At 40.3% G+C, this 24,346-nt stretch overlaps 1 protein-coding gene across 1 annotated transcript in view; it reads left to right on the top strand.

Annotated features, from left to right (window-relative positions):
• The window catches only part of TRPM5 (transient receptor potential cation channel subfamily M member 5), a 56,498-nt gene that overhangs the window by 12,396 nt on the left and 19,756 nt on the right, over positions 1-24,346 (top strand). The window contains exons 4-16 of the mRNA XM_009973033.3: positions 2,076-2,246; positions 3,219-3,399; positions 4,942-5,108; positions 8,457-8,637; positions 11,092-11,156; positions 13,044-13,235; positions 14,568-14,670; positions 15,111-15,229; positions 15,866-16,216; positions 18,659-18,790; positions 19,954-20,077; positions 22,101-22,246; positions 23,002-23,114. Coding sequence (XP_009971335.3) covers positions 2,076-2,246; positions 3,219-3,399; positions 4,942-5,108; positions 8,457-8,637; positions 11,092-11,156; positions 13,044-13,235; positions 14,568-14,670; positions 15,111-15,229; positions 15,866-16,216; positions 18,659-18,790; positions 19,954-20,077; positions 22,101-22,246; positions 23,002-23,114 — 2,045 coding nt within the window. The remainder of the gene's footprint in view (positions 1-2,075; positions 2,247-3,218; positions 3,400-4,941; positions 5,109-8,456; positions 8,638-11,091; positions 11,157-13,043; positions 13,236-14,567; positions 14,671-15,110; positions 15,230-15,865; positions 16,217-18,658; positions 18,791-19,953; positions 20,078-22,100; positions 22,247-23,001; positions 23,115-24,346) is intronic.

Genomic DNA, 24,346 nt, shown 5'->3' with positions numbered 1-24,346 from the left:
TGTCATGGTTCAGAGACTGCTGGTTAAAAGAAATTGAGAAAAGTAGTGCCCTGTGCAGTACCAGTTACCAGCTGCCTTCTCTACTGTCCAGTCTTATAAAAGCTTGTGAACAAAGCTTCTGTTTCTTCATCTTATCTATTTTTGTCTCCTTCACTGTTGTTCACTACCACTGAGAACCAGAATTCCTAAACTGAAAAATCAAATAACGTGCTATTTCTGTAAAAAAATATACAAATGCAAGAATATTTCTTATAAATCTCAGCAGCTCGGTGTCATTATTCCAAAAGAGAAGTCATGGATTACCACATGATCAAATTTTGCAAGCTAGGATCTAGAACTAAACTTCAAATTAACCACTTGGGGCCTATCTATGAGGCCAAATTAACCATCAGATTACTTTGTAAATTGCTATCTATTCCAAGTTCATTGCTTGTGTGTAGATGCAAATAAACGTGTGCTATCTAGGGCAGTGATGAATGATGACTAAATGTACCCTGGAAATTCAGTCTGGAGTACTTTTTTCTAATCAAATCCTTTGTTCTGTCAGCAAGTTCCAGGGCATGATTTCTGTACTTAAGAATAGTCAAAATGTGTTATTATGACTCTGTATTAACTTTTTCCCCTTCCCCCCCCCCCCCCCCCCCCCCCCGAATACTCTATTCTATGCTCTTAGGAGATAAAGCTCCATCTCCAGTGGAAAAGTAGACTCAAACAAAAAGGTGGGCTTTGCTTTGACTACCATTATTGATAATTCAGAAGAAATTCTTATAGCTAAGACTCTTAACTAGATGAGTCTGGAATCCTATTGTTCAGAATAAACACTTAATTCTCTCTAGAACTAACATGCAGGCAGGGAGAAGAATGAGAACAGCATCTTTAAAAAGGTGATCTCTGACAGAAGTTTGGGGGCTGAGTACGGAGGTGTGGAATAGTTGTAGGGGAAGGAAATCATGAGAGGATCCATAACCACTTTTCAGAGGCAGATCAGAGAAGAAGGCTACTCCAAACAACGTTGACACAGAAAACATAAAAGAAGATACAGAGGCAGCAGTGGTGAAGCAGACAGGATACAGGCTCCTGAGAGACTTCCCTGGAGGGTTTGCTCCCTCTACTGGAACATCCTAATAGACCCACAAGAGATTTGCTAATGCAGGGTTGATTACCATTTCTGGCTTGCTATCACAAGGATTTTTTAAAGGAGTGAATATGTACTTGAATATGCAGATAAAAGCAGAGGGGAGAGAGCTATTTCACTGCTTTTTTTTTTTTGTTTTTTTTTGAAAAGAAACAAGGCATACAAGTTGAAATCTGTATTTTTCAAATCATAGGAATTTAGGGAAAGCAAGCAGACCTTTCCAGTGTTTCACGCAGTGCAGAAGAACAGCTGTTGTTATATGACCTTTGCTCTAGGACAGATTACTTGCCATCATTCCTGTAGCCACATATAGAGAAAGCCACCACCTGCCTTTTTGAACTGTATGTTCTTGTTGAGTACAGCCTGGCCTTAAATACTTTGGCTTATGAATAAATAGCCCATTCCTACAGCAAGCAGAGGCTAAACCTCTCCTAAAGTATCTTCAGATGAATACAGTGTCATCACTTCGTTATTTAGTGTTCACCTTGGATAATATAAGTCATAGTTGCATGTATAACAACATCAAGAAACCATGACTCAGACACTCATTGACACAGCTCTACTCTTGCTTGCAATAATTTGTGGTCAAGGCTCCTCTTTCTCTCTTGTAGAATTAGGGTCACCTTTGGGCTATGAGACACCCCACGTGGCTTTGGACAGATTGCAGGATCTTGCACCTTGCAAGTCAGCTTTCTGTCTGCTAAATGAGAGTCAAGGGAGACTTACTCCTTCATGCCTTTTTATAACTTAAGTTACACAGCTTTGGTGTGGAATTTGCCTCCTGTATATAATGTCCGACATTTAGTACAATCCCTTCCAATTTTAGCTGAACCTTATAAGCATAATAGTAAAAGAGTGAAATATTTGACTAAAAACTCAGCTAAATGTAAATTAATATATTTTGTAGACTCTCCAGTTTAAACAGCTTCTCATTTTCCAGTTTTCTGTCACCTCAGTGAACACCTTGGTCTACAAGGATCACTTTACGAATTCAGTGGAAGAAATGGAAACCAAGCTCTGCAGCAGCGACAAAGAGGAAATTTTCAAAAGAGAGCTACCGTACTGCATAGGAGAAATAGATTTCACAGCTTCTGGGAAGAAACGTGGAAAGGTACAGCACTGAGGAGTTTTAACCCTTTCATGCTATTGCTGTTGTTCAGGTGTTACTTCTTAGCATTAACTGTAGAGACTGTTATAGTGAGAGTCAATATGCCACTGAGCAAGGCACCACATTGTACTCAAAGTAGGGACCATACCTTCCTGAACGTGAATGTGATTTAAAATAAGGCCTATTAATATACAGAAATCAATCGCTTGACTTGCACAGACATGCTACAAGTACAGTTGATCACTTTCTCCTTTAAGAAAAAAAAAAAAGCTTGCGCCCAGCTTCCTTCATTTTGCATCATTTCCCTGTTTTAACCTCTTTCTGCCAAAAATTAATCACTGTGGATTTCCACATTTTAAACATACTTTTGAGCCGTTTCAAGACTCTGCTTAAAGTTGTCTCTCTCTGTTCTGCTAATATGCAGAGAGGATGCACATGGACAGACTCACCTCCTCACTAGTCCCTTGCAAACATTAGCGCTAGAGCAGATGGAATTCCTAGGATCAGAAATCTCCTTTAAGATTTTGATTCATCATAAGGTTTGAAGCACAAAGCCAGAATATATACAGAACAGGAAGAAGCAATAGATTCATGTAACACCTCCTTGAAAAACAGACATGAAATCAGGCAAATAGTTCAGCTAGTGCAGAAACAAGAAACGCCCAAGAAATTTCTTGGCTTTGCTACACTGCCATGATACTGAAGGCAGTTCAAGAGGAATAGCAGCATTAAAGGAGAGCCTGCAGTCTGCAACACAGAATTAACCCATGGAACTGACACAATTAGCAAGGGGACATACAGAAGCCTGCTAAATTCAACCTGGTATTTAGTTCCCTGTCAGGTCTTTTTCAAATACATTTTTCTTAAATAATTAAGTTGATGATAAATTTCCCTCTGCCTTCACCATGAATAATATGTCTACTGTATCCTACTGTGCCATTGTTATTCAGTGTTTTTTTGTTCTGTTTGTTGAAGTTCATTAAGGTCCCGAGTACCATTCATCCTGAAATTATATTCGAAGTTATGCTCAACAAATGGAAGCTACCTGCTCCCAATTTGGTTGTGTCTTTAGTAGGGGAAGAAGAAAATTTCCAGATGAAGCCTTGGCTACGGGACACCTTAAAAAAAGGACTTACAAAGGCAGCTCAAAGCACAGGTTAGTGCTTTAGGCTTTAAAGAAGGAATTTATATTCCTACTGGATGCTCACACTTAGCATCCAGTGATCTTTTAATGTCAATGGGCCTGCTCAAATGATTATTTTTGAAAGTGCAAGGCTTTGATGAATGCAACCTACAACATGTATTTAAATAGATTTGAAAAGGAAAGTTACTGTACTAAAAATAGCAAAAATAAGTTATTTCCAAAACAAGTTACTTTAGGCAACCATTCTTGAAGTGTAAAATTACCTGACATTATTCCCTCAGCGATGACACTAGAAAAATAGCATGAGATGGGATCAAATACATTGCTCCTCTTTGGTGCCATAGCAAAATAATTCTTAAAAGACAGCATAGCAATTTGTCTTCAAAAAGAGTGAATTTAGGTCAAAAATAAGAATTCTTGTTCCCTCCATTCTCCCTTTTTAGCTACCAGTCAAAACCATGTCACAATAGTTTTTGACTATTGCTTTCTTCAAATTTAAGAGTTGAACAGACTTTGATAATAAAACAGCCTATGATTAGACTCAAGTTTATACAAAAAGACCTTGGTAATGTATAACACAAAATGTCGGCTCACTTTCTTCCTGTCTGTTCACATGGATGACAAGACTAGTGGAAAGCATTAAAAAACAAAACCAAACCAATCAATGTCTGGGAAAATGGCTTTCATTTAAGATGACATTTTTTTCCCCCGTAGCTTTATAAAAATACCTGAAAAAAACTAAGTAAAAATATCTGTAAGCATTTCAGAACAAGCTCTTGGTTTAGCTTCACTGATCCAGACAAGATTGTAACAGCTTTGCTTTTTGTAATGAAACAGTCCAGTATTGAAGCACTTTTTGGTATTTTGGACCACACAGATATTCTTTTATCTTCAGCTGCCTCCTATACTTAAGACTGGACAGCATCAAGATTTCCTTGCTTTCTGTTAGATATTTGAAAAAGGTTGGTTAGCCATTTACCTAGGATTCTCCAAATTCTTTGACACCACAAAAATGCTGCTGTAAATCCTACTCTCCTGAAGAATTCCCTCTCCAACACACGTAAGAACAAGAGAAAGAGAACACCAGATTAGGCAGGTTACGCCCAAGCTCTTTTGCTACGGGTGATTGCATGGGAGCATTTAGTACCTGGTTCAAGCCAACAGCTTCCTCCACCCCATCCCTTTGCTCTTCCTCGTGCAACAATCAGACCTGCTTGGTATAGTGATGTTTCTGCTCATATTTAGGCAGTAAGCGGCTCTGGACTAGACGCCACATTCTTGATGGGCTTATTGACATCCGAGTAAAAATGGCAACATTGCATCGCGTGATATTTGAAGCACATTTGCTCAGACATATAAATTCTTCTGGTTTTCCTTACTAAAGTCTTACATACTTTGTATTTTAACTTTTAAAGTTACAGCCCATAGATAAAATGTAGACAGGGCTTGATCTAGAAGAAAACTTAAATCCAGTACTGAAAGTAATGTTACTTGACAGACAAACGTGTTCAATTATAAAGAAATTGTCTAACTATTTTTAAAAAATAATTTCAGGTGCCTGGATTTTTACCAGTGCTTTACGTATAGGAATAACAAGACACTTAGTGCAAGCAGTCCGAGATCATGCACTGGCTAGCACTTCATCCAAAGTAAAAGTGATTGCCATAGGAATAACTTCACTCGGAAAAATTCAGCACAGAGAAATTCTGGACAACACAAAGGTATTTTTCGCTTATTCTACTCATGAGATTGTTCAGAAGCAAGCTGCACCTTTAGAAAATTTAGAAATAGTAGGTAGAACTACGTTGATCTAACTTAAAAGCAAAAGTGGGGTTTAAAGTGTGTTTTGGGGGAAAACAGAAATAAAGAGCAGGCAGAATTGTTGCACTCTAATGATTCTGTGCCCTGTGCACAGAATATTTGGAAGCAATTCTGCCAATTTCCAGCAGGTGACAGCATTCGACATTAGCTCAGCGACCAGAGTAAGGATGAACTTCAGGGAAAAATCTTGCATCATAAAGTACCTTTAATCTCTTGTCCACTTTCTGCAGAAGCATTTACTCCAAGCTATTTCAAAAGTAGTGTAAAAAGTGTATTTTCTAGTATGGAACATAAGTCACAAGTATTTCGAGCCCAAGTTTTCTTAAGTAATCATTGAATTGGTGCCCAATATGCAAAAACTTGCTCAACACACCAGGCTAAAAACGCTAGCCATGCAGGATTTCGTCTAGTTACTGGGAGCTCTGAGGACTTCAAAATTCAGGTTAAAGCAGTCAGAGTTCTTGGGGGATGCAGGGGGGAAACGACAACAATAAACAAACAAACAAATGAAAAACCTCACCCAGCAAAACAGCTGCTGAAAATGTCAAGATGAGTTGATGCTGCATCGACCTGGAGGTAGAGGAAAAAAGAAATTATGGCATGACCTTCTTGTCGCTGGATATGCAGTCTCTCCTTAGCAGCACAGCACTGTACCAATAGAGTAGGTGTGTAAAGACAGTGAATGACAGTTCCTCTGTGCTATTTGACTTCCCTGCAGAAGCTAAGAAACAAATGACAAGCACAGCCCTTTGAACTCACACCCAGTTCTTCTCTCAGACTAGCAAGTACCAGCTAGCACCTGGGAGACTGCCAGACCATATCAGCTATTTATTGTCATTGGGATTCCCCTTTTCCCATCCTTTTTGCTGAGGACAGTTACCTGTGTGTTCTACTAGGTGGGACTCTTTAGCTGGAAGACTTTAAGATATTTGTGTGGCTGACCTGGTCTGAAAGGTCCTCAGAGGAAAGAATTTGGTTCATTTGTGAATTTTGTTCAGGAAAGTTGCTTTGGCAAATGCAAACTAACTATTTCACCTCCCTCCTAGGCCAAGTGATCAAAATGCATCTGGAGCTTTCCCAACCAGCAGCTACAAAACAAGTGCATTGGTCTTTTTATTGCATTAGATTTTCTCCTCCTAAACTAAAACCTGAAGTCTTTGCCAAGGAGTGTTTTGTGTGGAGCGTTCCTGACCCCATGACTTCTGGCACTGCTTCCACCTAAAGACATTCTGGATTTTAGTCAGTAAGTTTAGGACAAAGGAACTACAGACAGGGATGTTGATCGAAACCCAGTTCTCTTTATACTTGGCACTAACACAAGCAGCTTCTTGTACAAAACAGAGCTAACAATCCACACTAGCAAGGAGACAAACAAGCCCTGAAATCAGTGGATCCCTCTCATCTCTTCTGTGCTAATGGTATGCTTTAAACACCATTGAAAGATCACTTCCACGTTTTCAGAGAATACATAACAAAATCCCTGTGGGCCTTTTTCAATTGGTTGTTGTGCCTCTGGGTCCTAACCAAAGGCCAGATATTTGGCAAGTATGCTTAATTTTACATGGCAGCAGAATATAGGCACGCCCTCTGTCAAAACAAAATTTGAAGGTGAATTAATTGTGTCAAGAAGCTTTTCCCAACAAATGAGAGACAGAAAGGAGGTAAAAAAATTGTGGCACTTGCTGTTTGTAAACAATGTGCAAATTTACTGCATTTTTTCCTGGAACAGCCTCTGATGTTCCTACTGCTTCCAGAGCTGCTGACAGGGAAAGCCATAGGAACACACCTGATTATAGCCTTTTTCACCTTGCTTTGAAGGAGATTTCTCCAGTTTTACTTTATGCAGCTTCATTTCAGAAAGCCACTTAGGGGGATGCTATGCAGTGTGCACAGCTCTTCTACCCGCAGCATGAAAGAGCTTGTCCTCTGGGTTACTTAATGCTTTTATGCATTAGTGCTGCTATGAACTCCTGGTGATATGTTTGCTGCCTTTCCAACATCAGCCTTAGCCTTGGCGGTGGAGAAGAACCGGGATGACCCCTGGGTTGGACTTCCCTCAGGATTCAGCTGGGCACTTGTGCTTCCTAGCAGACACTGCCAAAAGCTGAGATTAAGAAAGGCTCTACATAAGATCTGGTTATTAAAAACCAGAACATAAATCTTTTTGCCATACCTTAAATGACAACTAGGTTATTTGCCTAGTTACAGTGCTTTGTCTAAAAAGGCTTTATCACGTCTGCGTCCACAAAATTAGTGGGAGGAGGATGCGATAGAGAGGCACAATAACCACGCTGACAGTCTGAGTTCTGTTCATCAACTCAAAGGCTACAGGAGTTGGAAAAGAGGCATGATAGAAGGAAATGCAGATTTTAAACAACTGCTTTAATCTCACTTACTTGCAACAGGACAGTGATTATGAAGATGATAAAGAAGAATAACCAGGCGCTTGCAGCTAGGAATGATATATCAAAGTGGATGCACAACAGTGGGAAAGAAAAATTTATTAAGGAAGTAAGGGGAGCTTGAAAAAGTGTGCGTATGGAAGACCATATGCAGAACAATCCTTAGAACTAAAGACTAAAACAGTGGCTCTGTTTTACACAGACAGTGATTTTATGCAAGAATTCATTAATAAGTAGTTTCAAGATACAACACCCCTCACCCGAAGTAAGATCGCACTTTCCAAAGTCTGCCTATCACTCACCCTTTTAGAATGCAATTTCCAAAGTGAGAACAACCATTAGACCTCATATAATCCTGACAATGGAATAAAGCTGCAGTTAAATTGATATGGACATATAGCAGGCTAACATCTACTGGGCTTAAATACAGACAAAATGCTACTGAAATGAATAGGTTTGCTCCTGTTTATACCAGCTAAGACTTTAGCACTCCAAGACGTTGCAGCTCCACCCACAATTAGTGGGTCTCACAGCCCCTTTCAATTTGTCCAACAGACATTTCCAAAACCTCAGAATGAACACCTGCGTTCCAGAGGAGATGACCGATGTCACTATATTTTGCAGAGCCCAAGAGGTAAACTTCAGGAACGTCAGCTTTCAGTCCTGTCAAACTTGGCACCTTTTAGATGGAACACATTCCCCTTATCTACCCTTTTCAGAGTCTATTCAATTGTCACGTGTGGTGTGCTATGTCACGGTGCAGACAACACAAAAATGGAGATGAAGCACATAAAAACATGGACTGAGTTTTGTAGAGAACACTGACATCTTTCCTCCTCTCTCCAGAATGAAAGTCTTGTACACTACCAATCAGATGATAATATCCAAGGCCCACCGTATTCCCTGGACCACAACCATTCCCATTTTATTTTGGTGGATCACATAACACCAAGTGAGCCCGATGGAACCACTAAGCTACGTCTCACCTTGGAAAAGCATATTTCAGAACAACGTACTGGGTATGGTGGTAAGTAGACTCTATATAGGCATGCTAACTCGAGTAATACTGATATCACAGTGATACTTCTGGGCCTCTGGTCTTACTAAAGGCAAGTCCAATTCTCAAATTGGACAGCCAACTACGTAGGCAAGATCAAGTAAACACATTTGTTATTATGTAAGAGGCAGAACTGAGGTGACTTCTGAAGTTGAGGAAGCTGCTCTTTGAACCAAAAATCCTGACTTTTATCCTTAAACATAGCTCAAAGCTGATCTTCAAAGCATAGCTCAAATTACCTTAAAATGCAACAAATGGAAAGTAAATCCAGCTTTAAATGCCTTAACCAGTGGCTCTCAGAGATGGATGTTCATTGCTATATACTTTTATCTCCTGTCGCACACAGGCTCTTGAATTGCTCCCACACTGGAAGAAAACACTTGTTCCAAAGCCCTCTGAAATATTTTAAGCCATATTTATTTCAGAATAAAATCTTTTCCTGGGTAAACAATGTAGCATCTAATGGTCATGTAAATGTATGTGACCTTTGTTTATAATGAGAACTGAGTATTGGGCAGGCCTCCTGCTGCTATTTGTGGAAAGAATTCAGCTGTAGTGCTAATATAATTACTTTTACCTTTCCTTTGTTCCTGTAACACCTGCAGTGCTAACACAGTTGAAACAGAAGGCAGAGCTCACTTATTGGCACCTGTATGCGTCAACGGAATATTCAAACACGTAGCCCATAGTATGGTTGCACAGATGTACCCGAGAGCAGGAACGCACCCAAAGAATGCTTGCCTGGTGGCTCAGATAGGAGAGACAGTAGGTGGGCTGTAATGGTAGGCTGAAGTTGCAGTGCTGAGAATTAGAAAGTAGCCTCTTTCTGCCTGCAAACCAAATCTGACTGAAGAAGTATCAGTGGGAAAATTTTCTGTCAACGAATGCTAATTCCTTTGACAAATATTTCACTGGAATATACTGAATTCAGTGATGTCTTCTACTAAAAAAAAAAAAAAAAAGTGTCATTCATTTAAACTCATTTATATTCAAGCTGAGCAAAGCTATGTGACTTTACTGAAGTAAAACACTTTAATAAGGTCATGCAGAATTTCCCTATTTTAAAAAATACATAGAAGTCATTCAGAGGAAATTTCTGATATACTGAATATTCTTTACAATTAAGGACTTCCCACCTTCCCAGCATAAAGTCAGAATCCCTCCCCCTTCCCCCAGCTAAATTTTATCTAAATCCATGGTAAATGAAGAATATTTGAAGCCATAAACACATATTGAGGAACCTGTAGTCACAGAGCTCACTCTTCAAACTAGAACACCACCTTACAGAGGTATGGCAATGCTATGCCATTCACTAAAACAAATGAAGGTACTTGCCAATCGTGTCCTGGCGACAGCTCCGTTCTACCTAATCTCTGTAGTCAACCACAACAGATCCAACAAGTAGTAAGTGGCAACCTGTACACTGCTCGGGGAGACCTACAAAGGGAAACATCAAAAAATTGTTGGAACCAAATGCCTTTTATCTTCAAACTGAAAGAGGCTTTCTCATGATGCTACTGTTTTGACTGAGCTCTTTTAAGCCAATCTATAGTCACTTTTGGATTACAGAGTTCAGTATTTACAGTATAAAGCATCTAGAAATAAGTGGGCCCCTGCAGGAGGATGGCTAAGGACAAGGATGCCTACATAATTTCTTCCCCTGTTGCCATGACATGTTAAATATTTCATTAGCATTTCTTTTAAATATAAGATTATGTTATTAATAATCACCACATTAGACTGTGCTGAATAAAATTTAAGCTGTTTAAGCAGAGTAATAAAGCGCATATGGTTCCTATGAAGTCATATCTGACTCATCTCACTAGCTGGTCTACATAGTCAGCCTCTCCATATTCCTAAATCCTCCTTTTATCAGACTTTTCTCCCAGATTCCACTACACCTTGCTGCACCTGCCAGGGACATGCATCATCCCTGGGACAAAGTGACAGCTGTTCACTTCTAACTGTGTCTTAATACAATGGCAGCTGCCTCGCTGAAAACCTAACAGTCTTGTCTTGCACCCTAATGCAGCTCCGTTACTCCACTATCTGATCACCTGGCAGCAAATAAATGACTTAAAAAGTCAACAGTGCTATGACATACAGAAGTGCAGATGTCCATATCTTGCAGCTGAGGTGTACAGAGGTGAGAACAGACTGGACTGCTTGCCAGGGATCGCGCAAGACGTCTGAGGCAAAGGTGCCTTCGTCCTGAATCTTAGACTAGGAGCCCACCTGCTAGGCCACAGTGTTATTTTCTTCCTTTGCCACTTGCTTCTGCAACTGCCTGCCTTCTGCAGGCTCATACATTGGTACCTACCAGAACAGCACATGACAGGAGAAGTATTTTCAAGGGGTCAGCAAAAACACGATAGTTTTGTGAAAGCTGTCAACTTTTTAAAAATTAACCTGTCTATTTTACAGGAACAGGTAGCATTGAGATCCCTGTGCTTTGCTTACTGGTAAATGGCAGACCAGACACACTGGAGGTAAGAAGCTGTCTGCAACTTCAGAAAAATAAATTAACTGGTACTAAGTTAATTAATGAAAAATGTGGCTGGATGACAAAACACATGTATTGGCACTTTACCTAAAGTCAAAATTCATATCTACACACCATTAAGAACGGAATTCTGTTAATATTAAATTTGCCAGTATTTGTTTGAGAGAAATATTTCCTTTTGAATAGGCACCAGCTGATCATTCAAGCTTCCACTGCCAGCTCGTAGTGGGAAGAAGGAATCCAGAACTAAAACAAACCCAGCTCCAGATCTAGCAAAATAGAAATACTGTGCTATTACTTGAGATCACATAGGAGAAGAAGATTAATCACCCAGTGCCGTCCAGCAACAGTGAGACAACTGTCTCTGTCACAGAGCTCAGAGAAAGTACAAGACCAGGTTTGCTAGATTTGACATTTAAAACTATAGTGCCCTAGTTCTGCTGAGCAAAAATACATTGTAGGACAGAAGACCAGAGAGTTGTCTGCTAACAATCCCATACATTCTTCAGCAAAGGATCGGTTTTGATTTTTTTCCTGAGTAGTTCTAGTTAACTAGGAGACACTCTGATTTCTATTTTACTTTTACTGGTATTTTATTTTGCTACTTTGTAGCAGCCTGTATGTCCACATGGCCATTTTTTTTTTTTTTTTGGTAAGACTCTGAGATGAAAAGGAATACTTTACAGTACCTTTAGAAAGACGTTTAACCATAATTTAAAGTTTCCAGGTGATGAGACTCTGCCATACAAGCTGATAACCTCTTTCAGAGTATTGATTCATTTCTGGTGATGTTTTCTAGTTTCAGTTTCAAGGTCCTGTGTCTTGTCGTATCTTTGTCAGCTGGACCAAAACACACGCTGGTATTAGAAATCTCTCTGTTTAAACCAGCACTATATCACCTCTTGAGGTTTCCTTCTAGAAGCTAAATCTGACAGTGTTTTCTCTATCTCAGATGTTGAAAAAAATCACATTGCACAACCTATATATCCTCTTTTCAAAGTTTCAGAGAACAAAGTGACTTGGAGACCAAAGGTGACTGGCTAGAGCTGCTCTAAATTTACGTGTGCTGGGAATGGATAACTGATTGTGCTTTTTAAGAATATCAGTTTCTTAAATACAAATTGGATAATACACACCAAGGGCTACAACAGTTGTTAAAACAAAAAAAAACAACAAAAAAAAAAAAACAACAAAAAACAAAAAAAAAACAAACCCTACACAACAAGCAGATCAATAGTTCAGTTCTTAGAGCCTCACTCATTAGCTTCTTGCATAACTCCAAAGTAAGAAATAGATTGACAGCAAATAGTCGTTGTTGCAATTATGATGCCAGGGTCTCTGCTCTCCTCTCTCAACCACCTGCCTGACTCATTCTAACTGCACAAGTAATACAATTACCAGCCTCTAACTCTTGCAGTTGCTATGCTTCAGTGATTTTTTCCTGTGGCCCAATGTTGTATTCCCACAGGCAAATTCTGATTTTCAGAATGTACCACCAGGTTTAGCAGCCAGAAGAGCCTGCTGAGAATTTCTGTATAGTGCTCCTCTTGCACCTGACTATGCCAAAGCACAAACTGGGAGGGGAGGGGGAGAGGGGAAGTCAGGCACAAAGAAGTTTTATGCATTGTTTGTTGAAATCAGGATGCTTAGCTCCTCAGCAGATGTGTCATGAAAAGAAGTGGAGTCAGGGACCTATACATGAACGACCTGCTACAGGATCATAAAAATCCTAATAGCTTAGAGGAGTCTGGACTGACTCCATAGCGAATTTGCTTTAGGCACACATTTATTCCTAGTTTGCAAGAAAACCTTCTTTTGAATAACTTTTTCTTTCCATATATGAACTCTAAAAATGTACTTTTTTAAATTGCAGAGAATTTGCAGCGGCTTGGAAAATTCTGCTCCCTGGCTTATCTTAGCAGGGTCTGGAGGTACAGCTGACATCTTAGCTGCGTTCATGAATGACCCACAGCTTATCACGCCAGAAGCTGTTGAAAAGCAATTTAAGGAGAAATTTCCTGCAGAAAGCTTCTTGTGGAAGGATGTTCTCCAATGGACGGCAACAGTGAGCTCATATGTTTGATAATCACATGCAGCACGTTCACAAGTTCTCTCTTACGATTTCTAGCTTCAGTAGTTCTTTCAGTACAGGTTTAACAAGAAGCTGCCCAGAAGTTTTGGGTACTCCAGTGCTCTGACACTAGTGTCATCGAATAACTAACATTAAAATCACGTGCTCGGCTGATTACTACTTTTTACAAACTGCTTGGAGCTAGTGATTCAGCCGAACACTCAGGGCTCTGTTCTTCCTCAATTATTTCTTCAAGTAACAGCCAGCACCCAGGAACCCCAGGCTCGTTCTGGAGGGCATGAAGCATTATTTATACTCCACAGCTGTGGAGCGGGTGCAGCTGTGACAGACGAGGCCTAATTCATGATCTACAGCTGTCAAATGGAAACCTAGTTGTGGATAAGCATTAATAAATTAAAAAGAATGAAGGGTGTTTAGAACTTGTCCTATCTATTGTCAGTTATGTGCATTCTTAAAAAAGAAAGACAAACCAGATTCACATATTTTCCTTACTCTTTGTCTCGAGGCACACTTGCTGGACATAAACCACTATGCATAAGTATTTAAGAAACAAAAAAAAAACACTTTGAGATTGTCTTTATGTGAAGATGGAAGAGCACTGTGTGCCTCTGAGTTAAACCAAGTCCACTCAACCTGACCCACTACTTACTCTTTGCAGTCCCTGCCATAATCCTTAGCTTTAAAAGTTCCACATATTAATTCCATTAGGGAGAACTTTGCCAGATCACTAACACAAGGGAATGGAAGGGCATCCAGAAGCAATATGGCCAGATGCTCACAAAGTCTCAGTGCAACTGCACTGACGGAAAGAAAACTCAATAAATAGAGAAGCAGAAGGAAAGAGAAGAGTACTGTATATATCAATATTTGATGACTTTTACTCAGAGAAGACTTGGAGACTGTGCTTTTAAATAAACAGCTCTGAGAGCAAAACTTAAATGTCAAAGCAGGAAGAGGTAAAACAAACTAGTGATATGCTGGCCACAGCATGACTGTGAGTCAAATAAGAATGGGAGTTAAGGAAGAATCTTTAATTAAAGCACTCCTCTGGTTCTCAGGATATCCAAGTTCTGTTCCTCCTATCCTGCTAGGTGACTAGAAAAGGCAGTAGCTCCCTCCTTGCCTCAAGACTTATTTATACATGGGAAAATAATAATGTTTGTCTTCTTGCCAGACCTCAGCTTTACAATTAGAACGTAAGCTTTGGTGGAGAACTGTATGGGTGATCTCCACTGAGCTCTTAGGCATTCATACATAGGAGTAGGACAACACATAAAAAATTATTTTTGTTTCAACTCCCAATAGATTCACAACATTGTTTCACACCAACATCTTCTAACTCTGCACAACTTTGAGCAAGATGGCCCAGAAGAACTAGACACAGTCATTTTAAAAGCTTTAGTAAAAGGTAAGAACAATAAACACATCACAGTATAATACTTGTCTTATTTGATTTCTTCTGTGCCAAAAATGTATTTCATTCTTTGTGTGGGGGAAAAAAAAAAAAAAAAAGACATTCTATTCCTGATGTGCTAATTGAAACAAGACAAAAAACAATAGCCAGTCCTGTCCCCCCCTTTCTGCAGGCCAGGGTCCATCTTAAAATCCTACAGACATTTAAACTTAATGTTTTAGTAGAGAATTCAGCTAGCAAAAATGTGTATTTTTAAATATTAATATTTCTTAACTTAGGAAAAAAGTGCTGTGAAGGGTTCCTGGTTAAGCAACCCACAGATCTGTGATAGCCAAAGGAGAGTTTGTATTGCTAATCAATTACCAATACTATACTAAATTAAACACAACAGGTGTATAAGTACTGAGTTTATTTGCCTCTCCTATCTTTGCCAGCCTGTAAAAGTCACAGTCAGGACGCTCAGGAATATCTGGATGAACTGAAGCTGGCAGTGGCCTGGAATAGAGTGGACATAGCTAAAAGTGAAATATTCAATGGTGACGTGGAGTGGAAGGTACCGGGTTTACATTGCCTTAGAGAACAACTGGTGTATAATCCAATGTGTACAGGACACTGAAACATCCCGAGAGAAGGCTTTGGTTTTTAATGCTACCTGCATTCTTCACTAAGAGACTTCCTTAGTGCTTCCTTAAGCTGCTTGTCTTTCTGGTCCCTTATATGATAATAGCTAAAGATAAAAGAATAATTTAGTGGTTATAGTCTCTTTCTTGAGCTCTTTGGGGGCAAGAATCTCCCCCCCTGTACTTTGCTTCAAAGCAAACAAACCTGAGCTTACAAAGCAAAAGCAGCATGCAGATATTACTGTTAGAAGTTGGTAAAGAGAATGTCACTCTTTTATACACGTTTATAACTGCTGTATAAATACCCAGTGCAGTGGGTACCTAATATCACAACTCCTACAGCCTGCTATTTGTGTCAATGTTTTAACATTAATGCTTACGCAGACATTTTGTCACAAAGAAATGAAGAGAGTTCTACCTCTCTTTCTCATTGTACCCACTGTTGATCTGGTGGAAGGCAAAATGTGTATGTCCTCATGTTAAATCTTACCTCTCTCCTCATCCATCCATGATTACCCCTGAAAACCCTTTTTTTTTTTTTTTTTTCCTTCCCCTGTTCATCAATCTAGTCCTGTGACCTGGAGGAAGTGATGATGGATGCTCTGGTCAATGACAAACCAGAATTCGTAAAATTATTTATTGACAATGGGGCTAACATATCCGAATTCCTGACATACAGTCGTCTGCAGAGACTCTACTGTTCCATTTCTCAGAAATGTCTTCTCTATGAACTTCTACTGAAGAAACATGAAGAAAACAAGCTAACCTTGGCAGGGCCCACTGATCAACAGCATCAGGAACAGAAGGAGATCTGCCCACTCTTCACTCTCAGTGAGGTCTCTAGAGTTCTCAAGGATTTTCTCCATGATGCATGCAAAGGCTTCTATCAAGACCTCAGACATGGAGGCAAGAAGAAATCTGTGAGTTACAACTTTCCACCATAGTCCTGCTCCCCTCCAATTTAGAATTTGAAAAATTTTGGCTTGGTTTAGACTTTGGGGCCGGGGCAGAGAATGAAAGGGAAGATGAAAGAAAGAGTCACTTCAGTTTCTCATTCTTTCTTTCAGCTCAGTACTATTACAGCTAAAATGGTTTGATCTTTCTAATTTCAAAATTAAAAAGGAAAATAAAGGAATTTCTAAGATAGACAGGCTGTGATTCCTCTTTCTCCCCTGCCACATGCGGGGTTTTACACAAGATTTTACTGTTCCTTGAACCAGTGCTAAGATATGGCCTGTGTTTCAGGATCTGCAGAGGGCCCTGTATCTCACACCCCTCTAGCACAACTCCCACAGACCATTCCTCATTCTAGCACCTTGCACATGGAGAACAGTTTGTTGATCTTATTAGCCTCACATGCATAAGAACATATTCAATAAAAGATATATGGGGAATATATGAAGAAATAGATTTATTAAGACTTATTTATTAATAGGTTTATTAAGGAAAAATTAGACATTAAAATAGCAGTCTGCCTTTCTCATACAGAACTTCAAGCAGAAGTACTTGAAAGACAATACTTTCTAGGAAAAAGACAAGCAGGTGATGGCCTTTTTCAAGCCCAGGTCTGAAAATTATAAACTTTGTACGTAAAACTATTCCCAGATTTATAGTGTGTAGGAGTAGATTGGATATTCAATAACGTGCAGTACGTGATATTTATCTTTATATCATTGTAGTCTTGTTATTGAGTGACATAACACACAGCAAGAAATAAGAATGATGGTGTGAAGTTGGCACCTTGGCCAACACATGACATGGGTAACGTGATGGGTACCACTGTGGAATGTCTGTAGTGCACCATCCACAGTTGCACAATAGATTTGTCATCATTTTGCTTTTTGACAGTGTATTTAGCATTGAAACTCCTAAGTACCAAAGTTCTTGCAAAGGCATTGGAAATAAGTTTGGACACATGATTTCAAAACAGAGAGGTACAGAGAAATTTCATTAAGCTTAGAGTTTTAGATAAACTAAACAATTAAACCTGTTGATATTTGCCAAATTATAGTTTCACCTTAAAACTGTTTAAACTAAAAAAATCAATTAAAAGAAAATTTCTCACTCAAGAGCTTCAATCACTTTTGCTTTGATAAAACCTAGCTAAATTAATTATTAGTATGAAAACCTAAGTTTGAATCTAGTCAGGATTTCTTTGTTCACAAGGACAGACAATTTGGGGCAATACCTTTGAAATTATTAAACAGACTCACAAATTATACAGCAGTAAAAACTTGCCCCTGAAATGTCACTTATCTTTGTGGGATTTGGCAGTAAGTGAGCTAAAGCCAAGTGCTGTAAATAAGGCCCAATTCAGTTACCAGATCACACCACCTACTAGCTTTTTTCCTTTAAAAGCTTCTTCACACGACCGCCACCAGTGGCTCAATCCCTTTATCACTGGCAACAGAAAGAGCATCACTGTACTGGGGTACCAGTGTCACTGCTGACCAATTCGGTGTCTCATTTCAAGTTAGGAACTAGTAGTTAGAAAGACTGATGAGACTTTGGGATGCCTTTGTCTCCTGCAAGGTTTTCGATGCAGTTCAGGTGATTAAACAGCTCATGACAAACTGAAGAAAAAAAAAACAACTCACCAAACACCTCCAAAAACTTCCATTTAAATAAACTTGAACAGAATCCCATCATTTAAGTGATTAAAAAATATATCCTCACAGAAAGTTGTTTTATTAAAAAAAAATCCACTCTATCTGCTTCTAATTAACACAACAGATATGAAGGCAATTTCAGTTTTTAAATATACTTAAACTCAGAACTTGACCTAAGTTTCCATACTTCCTCTGGAGAGTTTTTTATCAAATGCTAAAGGAATAAGCGGTATTCTCCTTAAAATACTCCCTGCATGAGGGAGAGGTTTCTCAAAGGAAAGGCTAAAAAGAGGGTATTGACGTACTCTATTCTTGTCATGTACAGGGCCTTGGCGAGATTTATTCCTGTTGAAATAAAATGCCTTTTGTTCCCTTTTCCCTGAAACCATGTCCTCTGCAGCAGTTGAGCAGAATCCAGTATAACTGAAGGCAAGCCCAGATTAGTTAATCACAGGTTTGTCTTGTATGATATTACACACCAGCAGCGAAACCCTGCAAGTCAATGAGAGCTTTACCATTGACTTCAATGGTGTCATGGTTTCATCCAGAACATTCTCACACATATTGAGTTATATCGGGGACACAAGGGTCCTTTGATTCAGTACAGAATGAACTAATTACCTCTCAGTCCTACAAAAAAGAAAAATCAAAAGAATATGAAGTAGCTGGCAAGGCCAAGAGCAGCTTAGATCATGTCATTTGCATGGAATGAGACTGCAAAGCAGGTTTTAATTTCTACAAACCATATTTCAGGATGAAGTGAATACAAAGCGAATACCTGGGCCCTTGGATATGAACCAGAAAAGCAAAAATCCTTGGAGGGATTTGTTTGTATGGGCAGTACTTCAAAACCGGCACAAGATGGCAAACTATTTCTGGGCTATGGTAAGCTTTGCTCTGTAGCTGCTTCAGGTGAATTACTGGCATACTTCAAGCATAGGAGATGGTTTTTGCTCAGCCTGGCAGCTCAGATGACAGATAGGTTTGTTTCTCAAATACGAGATGTGGCATTTATAGGGCCTTTCATCTCTGTATGGCTCATGCCAGCAGGGGCCAGAGGGCCTGACAGGGAGGGAGGGCAGAGCAACAGCCTGTGTAAATCAGCACAGCCTTAGACATGGCTGATTAACTTCAGCTGCAGAGTTGGCCCTCCTCTTCCTTGCTGAGGATGACTTCACCACTCTCAGTCTCAGGTTTTGTTCCTTCTACAATAGGTCAATTGTTTAGGTTCTAGCACAACCGAGAGGGAAGACGGTGCCACCGAGCATCTTTAGCTTACGTGCCGCACGTGTAGGGAACAACACACTCCCAAAGGCTGAGCTTCAAGCTGGCATAATCAGCTCCTGTGTTACAGTCCCCCACAACCAAGGCCCTGTCTCACGCATCTGGAGCGCAATGCCATAGCTTCCCCCACTCCACAGAGCCAGACACAGCTATCGGGCTCCATCCCTGAGCTTCCAGACAGCTGCATCTGGCACAGGTCGTGGGGAGGGACAAACGGCTGCCCAGCTCCTCAGCCAGTGAGTGTGTGTGTGTGTGCAAGCAGACACATCTGCACCTTGCAGGGCCTTGTGTTTGCAGAGCCCTATTGCCAGGAGCCACGTTTCTCTGCTGTGTGCTGCTGGTTGGTCTCTGCCAGCTGTGCTCCCTCCTTTCCCCTACGTCCTTATGCAGGGTCTTGGCAGAGCCACATTTCGGGTATCTTGGCACTGTGAGAGTGTTTTGCTCTATTTCCATAACGCGTTCTTTTCCTTTCCGTCTTTGAATGCCACCCCAAATCAGGCCCCCTTCAGGTCAGTCAAACCCAGAAGTCCCCAGCCTCATAAGGCACAAGAGCTGCCAATACATGGTTTTCAATTCTCAAATATCACCAAAACTGTAATTTCAATAGGCATTTTGGACTTTCGAGTCTGTATTTGAGGGAAAATTCTTCCAAGGGGAGACAGGCATGAATTTTGTTTTGTTAGATGTGTTTCTTAGGGAACTCGCCCCAGTTCAGAAATACCTGCCAGTGTATGGTAACAGCAGCACCCCTTTCAATTCTACAGGGTCAGGAGGGTGTAGCTTCAGCTCTGGCAGCCTGCAAGATCCTTAAAGAGATGTCACGCCTGGAGACAGAGACTGAAGTAGCTCGTATAATGAAAGAGGCCAAGTATGAGCAGCTTGCTGTTGGTAAGTAACAGCACCTTTTTAACAGCATCAAAAATTTAATAAGTAACTGCCATTGGAAGGCAAGTAAGTGAAAAAAAATACCGTTTTGGTTGTAAAAGGTCAACTGTCATGAATAATTTAACAGCCTTGCAACACAGGCAGTTCCAAACATTCAAATAGCACAGAAGGAAGACATGAAAACCAATCATTTTGGAAAAATCAGTGTTCCAAGACTGGCTCCTGGGATCCATGGAAGAAATTACTGTCCCGCTGCATGCTGGTATTTTAAGTGTCTGATCTTAGTACAAGGTGTGTTACAGCGATGGGCAGGATAGAATAAACTTTGAGGCTCACAGCAGCCTGGTTTTCCTGCAATATTAAGCTTGCTCTGTAAGGGCCACTAGAGCAACAAGTTTTAAGGTTTGTCTTTGCTGCTAAAAATAATTCGAGATTACCTCACCCAGAAGAGGGCCAGCTGCACTGCAAAACTGCAGTGAGGCTCAGGCTGGTTTCCCAGCAAACAAGCCACCCCTTCCCACAGCAGTAAGCATTCAGGCATCTGCAATGCCGAACGCCAAGCCCTCCCCCTCTGCCTGGTTTAAAAACAGATGTCGGCACAAACTTCTCTGCTGATCTGACTTCAATCTAACCTGTACCTGACGGTAGCACTGCTGTGAACAGAGGGCTTTAAAGTCCACCACACATGGAAACGCAGAGGCTCTTTCTCCCTCCCCTTAGAGCTAATACATCAAGCAGCTGAAGGCTCACGCAGACATTGCTACATTATTTATACATAGATCACATTTTCCCCTCTTCTCACAGCACCATTATCACAAAAAATAAAAGTCAGGTTCTCATATAATCACAGGGCTCGAGTAATTTAGTCATGGAATTAACAGGCTTAATCCACAGAAGTCTCCTCCTTGGCTTTGGTAAGTATTAGATCAGATCGTCAATTTTAATTTCTGGCCCAGCTAGCACTGTCAATATTAAGTAGAGCAAACACTCTTTACGAATGATAAATACCACATCAACTGCAAAAGAAGTCTGTATATCAGCTTATTTTAAATGAACTTGATGCTTTCCCCAGCCCTCACAGTGTAACAGCAAGGCGTAGGCTGGCCTAGGAAAGGTACTGAGTTAATCAAGGGAATCTGCAGAATCAAACAGACACAAGAAGTCAGATCTTGTCTAATGAGAAAACATTGACTCTTTGGACTGTTTATTCTAGTTTCCAAGCTCCAGGACCAGCTTCTCTAGAGACAGAACTATGCCACAACACACTACCAAGTCTAATATTATTTTAGGTCAAGTAGTTATGTCTTAAAATCAAGGATTTGTTGGCTACGAGCCAAAGCTGAGCTGCTCCTTTTGTTTAGTCTATTCAGGAGAGTGAGGACAGCCTGGCAGCTCACCCTTCAAAGTGTAAGAGGATCATCAGAGAGATGCAGTTTTGCTTGGTATTGCCTAAAGCTCCACATAAGACAGCTACACGAGGGACTGTAACAAATCCTGACACGTTTCTAAGAAGTTTCTTATGCTGTCTGTAGAGGAATTGAGAAGAAGTTTCTCCTTAGATCAAACAATAGGAGAAAACCCCCAAACCCAAACCTGTTAGAGGCCCCAGGCTGGGAAGGGAGTGTGTAGATAGAAAGAGGTGGGAAGGATGTACCGAGAGATTTACTCCATACCTTTCTGCAAATAGTGGAAATTAAAAAGATTACAGCGATTTTTTTTCACCAAGGCAAATCTAGTTCACCTGCCCTCTGCCCCAACACATGCACACATATGCATAAAGCCATAGCAAGTTATTCTTGTGTCCAGCATTGTTCCTCTCTCCCTCTCACCTCCTTTAGCTCTCTCAGGCTCTCTTCAACTACATCAGCCTTGCAGAAGCCTCTGGTGCATCAAGGAACATCTGGCAGTGCTCAGGCTTTGCTGCCACTGTGCTGAGCCCTACACACATCACTCTTGCCTTACATTCATTTTTAAATGTTTTCTTTTAAATCCCAAGATCTTTTTGTCCGTTTCCTTCATTTGGCAGAACTGTTTAGTGAATGCTACCACAACAGCGAGGAGAGAGCATTTGCTCTGTTGGTGAGGAAAAATCAGTACTGGAGCAAAACCACCTGCCTTCAGTTGGCTACAGAAGCAGATGCAAAGTCCTTCTTTGCACATGATGGCGTCCAGGTAAGTTTTACAGACCCATCCCTCACCATCTCTACCCCCCCAGGGCCTTGCAGCATGATGGTGGACACAGAAGAGGATAACACAGCAACTGAACAATCCCATGAAATGTATTCCCCTAAGAGACATTCTTTAGAGAGGGGACCCTTCCCTCTCCCTCGTACCGTACAAAGAGGACATTACACTGCATCCTTGACAAAACAGCACAGTTCTCCTTTTCCCCTCTCTTTCATCCAGTTGGCTCACAGACCAGTGCACTGAGGAGAAGGTTTAGCTCTTAATCCATCCCGTGCTTTTTCTTCCTTCCTTGCTCGAAGAGAAGCAACAGGAGAGCACTTTAAATCTGCCTGGGGCATAATGAAGCTGCTCCAAGATGCGAGGCAACTCTTTCTTCAGATTCAAGGAAGAACTCACTGATAAAAGTTAAATCAAATTACTGTTTATCTTTGTCCTCACAACCTGAGTTCTCTCCACATACACAAAGCTAAATTAAGAGTGATGGTGCTTTTAGCTCCCAGTACCTGACTTGGATGTTGCTTAATTCCATTTGACTTGCTGCTCTTTCCACTGTCCTCTCTGTAACTCTTTGCATACTCAACAACACCTGCAGAAGGGTGCACGTGTTTGCTCTGGAGGTGTGACTGCTCTTTAGGTTTCCAGAGCATTCACTGTTTTAGGAGCCACAGAACATAGGTGCGCTTCATTTGCATGTATGCTTTTGTGATGTTAAAGCCATCTCTTGTTTTCTTGCCTTTCAGGCCTTCCTGACAAAAATATGGTGGGGAGACATGTCTACAAGCACACAGATCCTGAAGTTAATCTGTGGATTCTGGTGTCCTTTCCTAATTTACACAAATTTAATAGCATTCAGGTACAAACATAGCTATTTGGGTGCAGGAGATAAGTAAGGGATGAAAAATAAGCCATAAAAAAATTTCTCCCCTACATGATAAAACAGTAATATTGCCTCAGAGTGTCAGCAGAAGGACTGCACCACTATTAACCTAATCACTTTTCTGTGGGACCGAGTGATCTGTGCATCCTGTGCTAGTGTCTATTCAAATACTTAAAAGATCAATGCCATGATTTCACATAGATCACTTCTATTTTGCACAGTCCACAGAAAGTAGAGTTCTGTCAGCTTCAGAATCTACACAGTAATGACTAGATTCTACATAGTGATGAGTAGAATATTTCCAGGTGTAGCACCATCTGTTTCTAGATTTGGAGATGCCTGTTCAAACCTCAGTATCTTACCTAGAAAAATAGCCATCATAAAGCAGTGTTATCAGCCACAGGCCTTGATAACCATAAGTCAAGCTTAAAAACACAGGACTGACATGAAATCAACCAGGATTTTCAAATTCAATGTCATGCAAGATCTCAGTTAGTCTTCTGCAGACATAGCTGTGGAGTTTGTAGTTTTCAGCTTTTTGTCACAGTGAAGATGTCTAGAATCTTTTGGGTTTTGTTTTGTTTTTAAGAAAACCTAAAATAACAAAAAAAAAATCCCAAAACAAACAAAAAACAAACAGATAAGGAAAAAAAAAAAAAAAAGGTAGCCAAGATACTTAGGGACTCATAAGAATTCAAGAACTAGAACTTTAAGAAAGCCTTCCAATACTGTGAGAAGCGTATACAAGTGATCAGAATTGGCATTATGGAATGACACCCTATTATGAAATATATGGGTTTTAACTGTCAAACAACTTTAAAAGCATGAGGAAAACTTGTTTGGTGCTGCTGATGTAAGACTTTGCTTCTGCCAGTATCACTAAATTTGACCTTCTTGTCATAGCGGCTGCCAGATTCACAAATTCAGATAATTTAATGTGACATTTTGGCAAAGTTTTCCTGGAAAGCTTTAAATTATGATTCATAATCAAAGTAAGCCTTTCCAAATTCGTTCTGTGGAGGACATTTTTTACCTCCTTTCCCTGGAAATACAAGAGTTGACACCATGTTCTCTACTGCTTCTGGCATTTCCTCTCTTAATTGCTACTAAGAGTAACCAGGAACAGAGCACCAGGGTATTGTCTTCTAGGACTGACTGAGGGTTTATTGCTGCTCAACTTCTAAGTAATTTGAGGAAACTGAGCATCC

This window comes from Tyto alba, unplaced genomic scaffold, assembly GCF_018691265.1.
Source record: "Tyto alba isolate M040663 unplaced genomic scaffold, T.alba_DEE_v4.0 Super-Scaffold_8, whole genome shotgun sequence".
NCBI classification, from domain to species: Eukaryota; Metazoa; Chordata; class Aves; order Strigiformes; family Tytonidae; genus Tyto; species Tyto alba.
This window is presented reverse-complemented; position numbering and strand designations above follow the sequence as displayed.